This window comes from Ursus americanus, chromosome 32, assembly GCF_024610735.1.
Source record: "Ursus americanus isolate L20-20 chromosome 32, mUrsAme1.1.p, whole genome shotgun sequence".
Classification (NCBI taxonomy): Eukaryota; Metazoa; Chordata; class Mammalia; order Carnivora; family Ursidae; genus Ursus; species Ursus americanus.
In genome coordinates this window covers 4,257,660-4,271,484 of record NC_142158.1, presented here as the reverse complement: position 1 = coordinate 4,271,484, position 13,825 = coordinate 4,257,660, and the positions used below count along the sequence as shown (strand labels likewise).

General features: G+C 40.0%; 1 protein-coding gene across 3 annotated transcripts in view; it reads right to left on the bottom strand.

The window, feature by feature from the left end:
- The window catches only part of GPLD1 (glycosylphosphatidylinositol specific phospholipase D1), a 63,137-nt gene that overhangs the window by 23,632 nt on the left and 25,680 nt on the right, over nt 1-13,825 (bottom strand). For all 3 annotated transcript variants that reach the window (XM_087857962.1, XM_045800512.2, XM_087857963.1), the window contains 4 exons: nt 13,053-13,107; nt 1,634-1,741; nt 1,379-1,406; nt 1,145-1,284 (listed from right to left, as the gene is read on the bottom strand). In XM_087857962.1, the coding sequence (XP_087714088.1) occupies nt 1,145-1,284; nt 1,379-1,406; nt 1,634-1,741; nt 13,053-13,107 (331 nt within the window). The remainder of the gene's footprint in view (nt 1-1,144; nt 1,285-1,378; nt 1,407-1,633; nt 1,742-13,052; nt 13,108-13,825) is intronic.

Below are 13,825 nucleotides of genomic sequence, written 5' to 3'. Positions count from 1 at the left end.
GAGCTTGGAGACTTCACAGGAGGCTTAGTGCACTATTAAAAAATAGTATTTATATTGGACTGCTTACCTTACTGTTCACCAACTGTTTAAAACAGGTTTAATATTTGCAGCCTAATACCCAGTTTATCATGCAAGAGAATTTTGTTTCAAATCACAATGTATAATTATGGTTAACATTCTTCTGAATACTAGCAACTGTTTCTAAGGGCAAAAGAATATCATCCAGTGGATAATATCCCGAAGCTACACGGATTTAGGTCCCTCTGTTAGAACCCCAGCCCTATGCTCTTCAACCTGGAAGAGCCGCCTAGTGTAGACCCAGCCCTAGAACCCTCTTTTCCACTCTCTGGCTGCTGCTCGAGCTTCGCACCCTGCCCTTTCCTGCCTGGGGTGCTGCCCCCTCTGCTCCCCCTCCAGACTCCCACCCCACCCACTCAGTTCGGCAGCCGGGGTGGGCCGCACACTCAGCAGGTTGGTTCTGAACTGCATCTGAGAGGAGCCCTGGCTCTCTCACACAGCAGGCGGACTCTGTGAGCCTCCAGGTCTCCTGCAGCTGGAAGTGGGGCACCCCAGTCTACCCCGCTCTACACAGCCGGGTCCAAGGCTCTGGCTGACACTCCTCCCGGACATGCAGGGCAGGAGCAGAAAAGGAGCGAGGCTCCAGACACTGTCCCATATGGGCTGAGTGTCCGACCCCACCAGAAGCCTGGGACTTACAAATGCATCCTTTTCTGATCTGACTTTGGAGTGGGGGAGGGTTCAGTGAAGTGCTCTTTGAAACCCTTGAACCCTGACACGGCAGCAGGTGGAGAGGAGGCCCGCTGTACCCTGGCCGCTGGAGCCTGTGCACAGCACGGGTCCTCCCTGAAGACGACACACACAGCCCAGAGGTGGACGGGGGTCCTTGGCACCGACCACAGTTCTTCAGGATCTTTCTGTCCCTAAGGGAACGGCAGCACATGTAACCAGATGGGAGTGCGTCTGAGTTTTGAGATGAGAGTTTCCATTCTTTTCCTCCTTGGTTAGGAGAGGTTGGCACTTCATGAGACCTTTTCATTTCATCAAGTGGAAACCTGAAAGCAACACCAGGAGAGGCAGGGACAGGGCAGGAAAGACCGGTGGAGGAAGTGGGGCAGTGTCTCACCTGGTTCCGTTCTCTAGCATGTAGCTTGTCAGACGGTAAATATTAGTGGACCAAAACGCCATGTCATCCAGTCCCCCCAGGAAATATTCTTGGAATTGTTCCACCAAAAATGGAGACTTCCTGGAATAAGTGGGATAAAGCTATGGCACAGAAAAGAGAAAACTTATCAAGAAGTGCTTTTTCTGGTATCTCTATAATCCCTTAAATGAAGCTTTGGAAGAAGGAAGCCTTTACCTTGGAAACGGCTAACATCTCACCATACCTGCAACATGAACAGAAATTTTGCCTGTTGAGTTGTGGTTTGTGTAAAGAAGTGAAGCAAATAAAAAACAAGTTCCATCCGCATGTATCTACTATCATGCAACTGCCTTTGAAAAAAAGCAAAGCTCCAGAAATCCAAAATCCAACTGCGGAAACTAAAACGTCAAAAAGTGAGTCAAGGAAGTCACACTAAAATCAGCTACGAACGTCCCTCTGGGTCACACCTACATTTCCAGGAACTGAAGGTATGAACAGTCAACAATTGCATTTTTGGTGATGACTTCTCGGCCATAGAGTTTCTTATAAATTTCCAGCAGATCTTCAATGGGCACGTACCTGAGAAAAGCATTGGAATAAAATAAGATTCTGAAATTAAAGAGAATATCGGCTGCAAAAGCAGCGACCATTTACTCCATGATTATTACGCACCAGGCGTTATGCAAAGGGCTTTCCATGCACTATTTATTTAATCCTACCTATAAGCCCAGTACAAGTTGGTACCACTATATTCCCACTGACATAAGATGACACTAAAGCACAGAAAAGTGAATTGATTTCCCCAAAGATGCAGAGCAAACAACGGATACCTGAATCTAATAGTTAGGAAGGTACATTCGAAGACAGGAAACTATAAAGTATAAAAAGGATGTTTAGTCTTGTGAATTTACAGTTTAAGGGAGCAATATATTTTTATTCTTTGGAGCACCTCAAAAGTTATTATTAATTTTTGAGAAAAAAAGAGCGAGCAGGGAGGGGAGGGACAGAGGGAGAGGGAGAGAGAGAACCTTAAGCAGGCTACACGCCCAGCATGGGCCCGATGTGGGGCTTGATCTCACGACCCTGAGATCAGCATCTGAGCCAAAATCAAGAGTCAGATGCTTAACCGACTGAGCCACCCAAGTGCCCCCAATGTTATTATTTTTAAAACACCAAAAATGGCTCCTCACCCCCATCCCTGGTTTTAGAGTGCACAGTGTAAGACGGTAAAAAGAATTCTAAGTCAGGCTTTTGGTTCACAGCTACTCATTATTTCAGTTGGAAGAAGAGTAGCCTATGTGAGATGAATGCTGAATCATCTTCCGTCTTCGTTTCTGAAGCCTTAGACTATACCAGACAGAAATCACAACCAAATAAAACCTGATTTTAGAATATTTATAAAAAGAATAAGTGGAGATATCCATTTTTTAATTTACAAGGGCACCAGGGTGGTCTAGCCTGAAGCTATTTTTATTGGGAGGACAAAATAACAAAAATATTTTTTTGCATGAATCACCACACTAGCAAGAAAGTGAAAATTTTCCAAAGGCCCAAAACAAATAAAAACTGGAAACTTGAAGGGCTAAGCAAGTGTGGAAGCCAGCCTTTGCCCTGAGCGCTTGGAGATTTTCCGATGGCTGCGTGTACGCCAGAGATATGGGCTGAAGCGTAGGAACCAGCCAAAGCAGCCCCTCTCAGAGGAGACTCTGCACTAAGAGCTACACCCTCCGCACGAGTATCAGCTGGAAACAAACTCAATCTACTAAAAAGGACAGCAAAGAAATTGGTCTTCATCTTGACAATGGATAGAGAAGGGGAAAAATAGACCTCCCCCTAAAACGGGTAACTACTACCAGTCCCACAAACATTCTGTCCTACATTCATGCCATCTCCGTAATCGGGAAAACTTCAAGGGCGGAATGTAACTCAGTGTGGTCCTGGGTTAACATACCTTGAGGCAGCCTGCAGAAGTCCAGAAAAACCCTCACTGGAGAAATGCAACTCTAGTCCAGCCATGAGTGACTCAAGCACCATGGGACGAAACCAAGAGAACCAGCATAACTATAGTAAGAGCTGAAGTGGACTTGAAGGCAATAAGCTTTCATTAGAGAGGAGGAGGGTCACAGTGTATGATGAAAAGGTTCAACTCACCAGAAAGAAGATTTTTACACTAGAATGTACCTAACAACTCATCTTCAAAACATGTATAGCAACTTGACAGAACCTCAAGGAGAAATGGAAAAAAAAAATCCACCATCACTGGGGGAAAATTTAACAAATTTTTCTCTCAGTCGTTATCAGATCAACTTAATATAAAATAAAAAGTCTATTTTATTTATATTTTTAACAGTAAATTTAATAAGCTCACACGAATAAGCGTATATGTAACATTAGGTCAAAAACCGGAGAACGTTCTTTTCAAGCACAGATGGGATATTTACAAGAGTTGATTATATGCTAGACCTTAAATCAAGACTCAGTGGGAGACTCCTGGCAAAGATGGCAGAATGGGAGGGCCTAGACTGATCTCATCTCATGGATATAACTAGAAATACTTTCATCAGTGCAAACAACCCAGAAAACAACCCAAAGATGGCAGAAGAGTGGCGCCAGGCTGGGTCCATCGGAAGAGCAAGTGACTCTTGATCTCAGGCTTGTGGGTTTGAGCCCCACGTTGAGGACAGACATTACTAAAATAATTACTTAAAAAAAAAAAAAAACCCAAAGACTGGCAGAAGAAACTCCACAACTAAATGTAGAGAAGAGGCCAGTTTGAGGAGAGTATAGAAAATGCAGAGACATGGTTGGGGTGCTAAACCCCACAGGCCTGCCTACCGGACAGAGGGAGCCATGGTTTCGGGGAGGGACAAGAAGCAGATGATCACACTGGGGAGCCTGCAAGGGGGAGCTACATCGCCATAGCATTTAGCTTTGAAAATGAGAGGGGCCAAATGTTCTGAATTCTAGCCAGTGGGACTTAAAAGTCTGGAACTTAAAAAAAAAAACATCAGTGGGCTTGGCTCTGGAAGAGCCCAGAGGGTGACAGGAAGCTGAGTCTCTGCCCTTAAAGAGACAGCATGACAGGGCGCCTGGGTGGCTCAGTCAGTTAAGCGTCTGCCTTCAGCTCAGGTCATGATCCCAGGGTCTGGGATCTGGTACAGACTGCATCGGGCTTCCTGCTCAGCAGGGAGTCTGCTTCTCCCTCTGCCTGCCACTCCACCTGCTTGTGTGCGTGCCCTCTCCCTCCCTCTCTCTGACAAATAAAATCTTAAAAAAAAAAAAAAAGGACAAAAATCACAGCAAGAGACCTAAGCAAAACAGAGATAAGTAATATCACTGATAGTGATATTTTTTTAAAAGATTTTATTTATTCATTTGAGAGAGAGAGAACACGCTCAAGAGAGGAACAGAGGGAGAGGGAGAAGCAGACTCTCTGCTGAGCAGGGAGCCCGATGTGGGGCTTGATCCCAGGACCCCAGGATCATGACCTGAGCTGAAGGCGGATGCTCAACCCACTGAGCCACCCAGGTGCCCCATGATAGGGAATTTAAAATAATGATCATAAAGATATTCCCTAGACTTAAGAAAAGACTGGAGGCCATCAGTGAGATCCTTAACACAGAGATTAAAAAAAAAAAATCAGAGATGAAGAACACAACTGAAGTTAAAAATACACTTAATAGGGGCGCCTGGATGGCACAGCAATTAAGCATCTGCCTTCGGCTCAGGGAGTGATCCCGGCATTATGGGATTGAGCCCCACATCAGTCTCTTCCGCTATGAGCCTGCTTCTTCCTCTCCCACTCCCCCTGCTTGTGTTCCCTCTCTCGCTGGCTGTTTCTATCTCTGTTGAATAAATAAATAAAAAATCTTAAAAAAAATACACTTAATAGAATAAATAGCAGGCTAGAGGAAGCAAAAGAACAAAGTAATGACCAGGAAGATGGAGTAACGGGAAGTAATCAAGCTGAGCAGGTGAGAGAAAAAGAATTATGGAAAACAAGAATAGACTTAGGGAACTCAGTGGCTCCATCAAGCATAATGACATTCGCATTATAGGGATCCCAGTAGGAGAGAGAGAAGGGGGGGCAGAAAATTTATTTGAAGAAACAATGGCTGAGAACTTCCCTAGTGTGAGGAAGGAAACAGATACTGAGAAGCAGGAGGCACAGAGATATCCTCCTAAAACTCAAGAAGGTCCACACCAAGACACAGACTAATTAAAATGACAAAAAGTCATGATAAAGAAACAACTTTAAAAGCAGCAAGAGAAAAGAAGAAAGTTACATACAAGAAAAACCCTGTTAGGCTATCAGCTAATTTTTCTGCAGAAACTGCAAGCAAGAAGGGACTACCATGATAAATTCAAAGGGCTGAAAGGGAAAAATCTGCAGCCAAGATTACTCTATCCCACAGGGCTGTCAGAATAGGAGAGAGAAAGAGTTTCTCAGAGAGACAAATTAAAGAAATTCATCACCACTAAACCAGCCTTACAAGAAATGTTAAAGGGGACTCTTTGAGTGGAAAGGAGAGACCATAAGTGAGAGTATGAAAAGTGGGAAACACAAAAGCAGTAAAAATAAGTACATCTGTAAAAATCAGTCAAGGGATTCACAAAACCATGGCACCATATCCCTAAAATGTGGGGGGTGGGTAGAGGAGTAAAGAATGGGCTCAAATTAAATAACCATCAGCTTACTACAGACTGCTATATACAGATGTTACATACGAACCAGTGGTAACCACAAATCAAAAACCAGTAATAGAGATGCAAAAAAATAAAGAGAAAGGAATCCAAGTCTATCACTACAGAAAGCCAACTAATCGTGGGAGAAGAGAGCAAAATAAGGATCAGCAAAAAACTAAAGGAAGCACCACAAAATAAGTAACAAAATGGCACCAAATATATACCTATGTATAATTACCATGAATTTAAATGGACTAAATGCTCCAATCAAAAGAGTGACAGGAGGGATAAAAAAAGACTCATCTATATGCTGCTTACAAGAGCCTCGTCTCAGACTGAAAGACACCTGCAGACTGAGAGTGAGAGGATGGAGAAGAATTTATCATGCAGAGTATATCAAAAGAAAGCTAGTGTAGCAATACTTACATTGGACAAAATAGACTTTAAAACACTATAAAAATAAAAATAAATAAAACACTATAACGAGAGACAAATAAGGGTACTGTACAATCAAAAAGGTGACAATCCAACAAGATATAACAATGGTAAATATTTATGCACCCAACGTGGGAGCACCCAAACATATAAAGCAGTTAATAACAAATGTAAAGGAAGCAATCCATAGCAATACAATGATAGTAAGGGAACTTTAACACCCCACTTACATCAACGGACAGATCACCCACACAGAAAATCAACAACAGTTTTGAATGACACATTGGATCAGATGGATCGAACAGATATATTCAGAACATTCCAACCTAAGATGGCAGAATACACATTCTTTTCCAGTGCACATGGAACATTCTCCAGAACAAATCACATATCAGGCCACAAAACAAGCCTCCATAAATTCAAAAAGACCAAAGTCACACCACACGTCTTTTCTGACCACAATACAATGAAACTAGAAATTATAAAAACTGGAAGGAACATAAATATGTAGAGGTTAAATAACATGCTACTAAGCAATAAATGGGTCAACTGAGAAATCAGAAATTACAGATTACACAATGAAAACACAACAGTCCAAAATCTTTGGGCTACAGCAACAGGGGTTCTAGGAGGGAAGTTCATAGCAATACAGGCCTACCTCAAGCAGCAAGGAAAATCTCAAACAACCTAACCTTATGCCTAACGGAGCTAGAAAAAGAACACACAAAACCCCAAACCAGTAGAAGGAAGGAAATAATACAGTAGAGCAGAAATAAATGATGTAGAAACTAAAAACCAATAAAACAGATCAATGAAACCATGACCTGGCTCTTTGAGATGATTAAAATTGATAAACCTTTAGCCAGACTCACAAGAAAAAGAGGGTGGATTTTAAATAAACAACCCCCAGAAAGAGGAGAAATAACAAATGGCACCACAGAAAGACAAACAAAACAAAACAAAAAACTGTAACAGATTATGAAAACCTATATGCCAACAACCACCTAAGAGAAATGGATACATTCCTAGGAACATATAAACTATCAAAACTGAAACAAGAAGAAATTTAAAAATTTGAACAGCCTGATTACCAGCAATGATATTGAATCAGTACTCAAAATCTCCTACAAACAAAAGTCCAGGACCAGATGGCTTCACAGGCAAATTCTACCAAATATTTAAAGAAGAGTTCATACCTATTCTTTTCAAGCTTTTCTAAAAAATAGAAATGGCAGGTAAACTTCCAGATTCATTCTATGATACCAGCATTACCCTGATACCAAAACCAGATAAAGACACCACAAAAAAAGAGAACTATAGGCCAGTATGTCTCATGAACACAGATGCAAAATTCCTCAACAAAATACTAGCAAACCAATCCAGTAATACATTTTTAAAAAACCACTCACATGATCAAGTAGGATGTATTCCTGGGTTGAAAGGGTGGTTCAATATTTGGAAATCAATCAATACAAATTACATCAATAAAAGAATAAAAAAACCACATGGTCATTTCAATAGATGCAGAAAAAGCATTTGACAAAGTACAACATCTAGTCATGATTAAAAAACAAACAAAAACCCTCCACAAAGTAAGTTTAGAGGGAACATGTCTCAACATAAAAAAGGCCAAATATGAAAAAACCACAGTGAACATCATATTTGATGGTGAGAAATTGAGAGCCTTTCCTCTAAGGTCAGGAATAAGACGTGTGTGTCCACTCTCACCACTGTTATTTAACATAGTACTTGATATCCTAGCTACGGCAATCAGACAACAAAAGAAATAAAAGGCATCCAAATTGGTAAGGAAGAAGTAACACTTTCACTATTTGCAGATGACATGATACTTTATATAGAAAACCTAAAGACCACAAAAAACTGCTTGAGTTGATAAATGAATTCAGTAAGATCATAGGATACAAATGTCCATGTATAAAATTCTGTTGTATTTCCAAATACTAATAACGAAGTAGCAGAAAGAGAAATTAAGAAAACAATCCCATTTATGACAGCACCGAAAACAATAAAATATCCAGGAATAAACTTAACCAAAGAGGTGAAAAACTCTGAAAACTATAAAACACTGATGAAAGAAATTGAGGACGATAACAAAGAAATGGAAAGACATTCCACGCTCATGGATTGGAAGAATACTGTTGACATGTCGATACTACTCAAGGCAATCTACACATTTAATGCAATCCTCATCAGGATGCTTGGGTGGCTCAGTTGGTTATGTGACCAACTCTTGATCTCAGCTCAGGTCTTGATCTCAGGGTCATGAATTCAAACCTCTTGCTGGGCTCCATGCTGGGCATGGAGTCTACTTAAAAAAAAAAAAATGCAATCCCTATCAGAATACCAAAAGCATCTTTCACAGGGCTAGAACAAACGATCCTAAAATCTGTACAGAGCCACAAAAGACCCCAAATAGACGAAGCAATCTTGAAAAAGAAAAGCAAAGCTGGAGGCATCACAATTCCTGACTTCAAGTTATATTTCAAAGCTGCAGTAATCAAAATGGCATGATATTGGCACAGAAATAGACATACTAATCAATGGAACAGAATAGAAAACCCAGAAATGAACCCACAACCATATGTTCAATTAATCTTCAACAAAGCAGGAAAGGATATCCAATGGGGAAAAGACAGTCTCTTCAACAAATGGTGCTGGGAAAACTGGACGGCCACATGCAAAAGAATGAAAGTGGACCACTTTCTTACACCATACACAAAAATAAATTCAAAATGGATTAAAGACCTAAATGTGAGACCTGAAACTATAAAAATCCTAGAAGGGAGCACAGGCAGTAATTTCTCTGACATCAGCCATAGTAATGTTTTTCTAGATATGTTTCTTGAGGCAAGGGACATAAAAGCAAAACTATTGGGACATCAAAATAAAAAGCTCTGCAATACAAAGGAAATAATCAGCAAAGATAAAAAATATACTGTGGAATGGGAGAAGATATTTGCAAATGCCATATGATAAAGGGTTAGTAACCAAAATATATAAAGAAGTAATATAAGTCAATACCAAAAAAACAAATAATCCAATTAAAAATGGGCAGGAAACATGGACATTTCTCCAGAGAAGACATCCAGATGGCCAACAGATACATGAAAAGATGTTCAACATTCTTCATCATCAGGGAAATGCAAATCAAAACTACAAGATCTCTCTTCACACCTCTTAGAATGAATAACCACCTCCCCCGCCCCGGAAAACAACAACAACAACAACAACCATAAGAAACAAGTACAGGAGAGGATGTGGAGAAAAAGGAACCTGCATGCACTGTTAGTGGGGATGCAAACTGATGTAGCCACTGTGAAAAACACGATGGAGGTGTCTCAAAAGGTTAAAAATAGACTGCCTTGTAACCCAGCAATTGCACAACTGGGTATTTACCCCCCAAATACAAAAACACTGATTCAAATGGATAATGCACCCCATGTTTATAGCAGCATTATTTACAATAGCCAAATTATGGAAGTAGCCCTGTGTCCATCAACTGATGAATGGATAAAGAAAATTTGGTGTATACATATATGCAATGGAATATTACTCAGCCATAAAAAGAATGAAATCTTGCCATTTGTAACAACACAGATGGAGTTAGAGAGTATAAGCTAAGTGAAATAGAGAAAGACAAAAACCTATGATCTCACTCACATGTGGAATTTAAGAAACAAAACAAATGAGCAAAGGGGGTAAAAAGAGAGAGGCAGGGGCGCCTGGGTGGCACAGCGGTTAAGCGTCTGCCTTCGGCTCAGGGATCGAGCCCCACATCGGGCTCCTCTGCTATGAGCCTGCTTCTTCCTCTCCCACTCCCCCTGCTTGTGTTCCCTCTCTCACTGGCTGTCTCTGTCAAATAAATAGGTAAAATCTTAAAAAAAAAAAAAAAAAGAGAGAGAGAGGCAAACCAAGAAAAAGACTCTTCACTATAGAGGACAAACTGATGGTTCCCGGAGGGTCGATGGGTGGGTGAATGGGTGAAAGAGGTGGAGAGGACTAAGAACACACTTATGATGAGCACTGAGTAATGCAGAGTTGTTGAATCACTATATTGTACACCGGAAACTAATGTAACACTGCATGTTACACTGGAATTAAATTTCAAAGCTTAAAAAAGGACTCCACAAATTTCACAGAAACCTGAAGAAAATAAATATATGAGTAAAAAGTAATGAAAAAAAAGTAATGAAAAGTAATGAAAGAGAAAATGAACATAATCAATAAACCCAAAAGTTCATTCTTTAAAATAATGAAACTGAAAAATATTAGATGAGATTAATTGTTGAAAAATGAAAGAAAAGTAGGACAAAGAACATTATGGATAACAAAGGAGCACAAGTACAAATAAGAGAAATAAACAGTAAAACTTATTAAGAACAACCTCATGCCACAATGTTTAAATATTTAGATGAAATGGAAAAACCCTAGGAAAATTAAACGCCTTGAGAAGAAATTGAAAAACTGTGTAGTCCTATAACTATGATGAGTTTTTAAGAAGTCCTTATAAAGAGAACACCAGGCCTAGAGAGCTTTACAAATTTTACCAGTCAAGCAATCAAAGTTTTGATCTTACACAGATTTCCAGAGAATAGAAAAGGAAAGAACACTTCCCACGTGATGTCATGAAGCCAGCGTAACCTTGATAACAAAACCAAACAAGGAGAGAAGGAAAATTCTAGTACAAGCTCACTCATAAATAAAAATACAAAAGCCCCAGACAGCAACGGATGCAACAAATATTGAAAAAGAAATACACTATTGCAAAGGCAGTTTTGTCCCAGGAATTCAACTTGATTAAATATTAGCAAATAGATTATTACAATCACTGTATTAATAGATTAAAAAAGCGCTATTTCGACAGATCCAGAGTAAGAGTTCAATACATATGAAGTTAATTTACAATAAAAACTACTACCAAACTGAAATAGGGGGAAACTGCCTTAAGCTGATTAAGGATATAGGAAAGAAAACTTATAAAATTTCAAAGTCATTAAAGTAGGCTTAAATGAAATATATAGTTTATAGATGAGAAGACTCAATATTTCAAAGTTGTTAATCTTCTTCCAATGGGTCTCTAGATTCAATAAAATTCTAGAAATTCCAACAAGATTTTTCTTGGAACATGGCAACTTGCTCCTGTCATTTCATTTGAAAAAGCCACAGCAAAAGAATTGGCAAGGTATGCCTGAGGAAAAAGGACAGGCTGAGAGACCAGCCCTACTGGATGTCAAGATTATAAAGCCACCGTAATTTTAAAAAATCAGTATTGCTCACAGACAATTAGATCAATAGAACAGAATAGAAAGCCCAGAAATGGACCCAAATACTTATGAAATTTTATGACACAGAGGGCATTACAGGCCAGTGAGGAAAGGGGAGACTATCGTATCGGTAAGTGTCCTGATTGGGGACTATCTGTTACATCTACAGAAAGAAATAGAATCAGATTCTATCTAAGAATATACAAAAGATTAACTCCAGGTAAATGAAAGACAAAATTTAAAAAAATAAAACCATAAAAGCTTTTGAAGTAAGAGAATACATCATGCCCTCAAGGTAGGGAAGGATTTCTTACATAAGACATCAAAGTACAAATTACAAAGGAAAAGATATATTCAACTACATTAAAATTAAGTTTTAAGATACATCATAAGTAAAAAAGACATGCCACAAACTGTAAACAGATATTTGTAACAAATAAATGATAAACCAACCAAAGAAGCCCTAAAATACAAGGAACACTCACAAATAAGTAAAAAGGCGAAACAAACCAACAGAAAAATAGACTAAAGCTAAACAAGATTTTCACTTAATATCAAACAGAGGATCAATAAAATATGAAAGATCATTCAACCTCATTAATCAATGGGAAATGCAAATTAAAACCTTAATGAGATACCATGACACACCAAACAGGCTATTTTTAAGTTGGACAACCCCAAGTCTTGGAGAATGCAGAAGCAGGACGACCATATAAACCTGAGGGGAGAGAGTATCAGCTGGGAAGACCATTCTGAAAGCCTGGGCTCACTGATGTTAAATACGCAGACGCCCTATGACCCCCCCCCCCCCATTCCACAGCTAGTGGTCATTACAAGAGAGATTCCCCTTCTGGGGCACACACCGATGGACAAAAATGTTCATACCAACACTGCATGGGAAGCAAAAACACTCCACATACTTACATACCCAACCCCATCGGAATGGAGTACTTCATTCGGTCTATCCCTACCACGGAGGACCACATAGCGGGGAAAATGAACTACAGCCAAACACCCATGTGCCTGACTCAGGAACAGAAATGTAAGCAACCTGAACAATACACGCTAGGCAGTTCTATTCATCTAAAGATTAAAACCACGTGCTATTTTGCATATGCACACATCCCTATGTATTCAACTATAAAGAAAAGCAACAACATGATTAACGGGAACCCCACGGGAGTGGTTACCCTGGTGGGAGAGAAGGCGAGGAGCTTGTAAGACACCAGGAAGGCGTGGTTTTGAGCCAAGTGGTAGCTACGCAGGTGTACGTGCTCTTGTTTATAAATACGTATTTTTATATGGTATCCGCCACGAGCTCCAAGCATCTCCTTAACCTGTTCTCATCTGCAGTTTTACTTATTAAAATGGACAAATGCAGAGGACTCCTAATTACATTGTAGCCTACATGTTCTAAGGGGATAAAAAGGGTCAAGCTACTAAACGCCGTCTAGAGAACACATATGTAAGTTAATAGTTCTTACCAGCGCCGTGCGAGGTAATTAAAATTGAACTCAAACTGGCTCAGCACATCTCCTCCTGCGGTAGGGGAAAAATACGAACATTTGGTCAGTTAGTGACAACACGTGGCAGATTCGCACAATCCAGGTGACGACTTCATCACCTGTCCACACGTTTCTGTTCCTTGTTTGAGGTACAAGCCCGTCTTTAAGAAAAAGTGATCGTTCATATCTTAGCCAGTAAAACATAGGAATTAAGAAAGGAACACCCACATAACCAAAAGTTTTTCACTTTAAGGAAAGACGAACCATAAAAGTTCTTTTAACACACCATTCCCCATCTACCTCGGCCATTTCAAGGTGATTCACTACAGGAAAAAGATGCGAGGTACCAATTTAAAGCTGAAGTATTAGGTGAACTTAGGTCATGAATTTCAAGCTGATGTAAAGCTTTTCTAAATTGTGACATAAGTCAATGAGGAAATGTGATTTTTTAAATAAAGAAATACACATATACAACTTTTCAGAAGTACATCTCCGTGTCAAATGAGATATGGCCGTCCTATAACTGAACGATTAAAACAGAAAGCTAGTTAGTATATGGACTGGCAAGGTGATAAAAAATACATATTTTACTTTAAATATTTGGGTTTTTAGTACAAGTTTACCCCTCCCCACCCCTCCACACACAAATGAGAAAGAGACACTGCAGCGAGCCCACCGCGATCTACACGCATCTCTACTAGCAGATGCTCCCGGAAGCGTCAGCACTCTTGTTGTCTAGACACCTGCCTGGT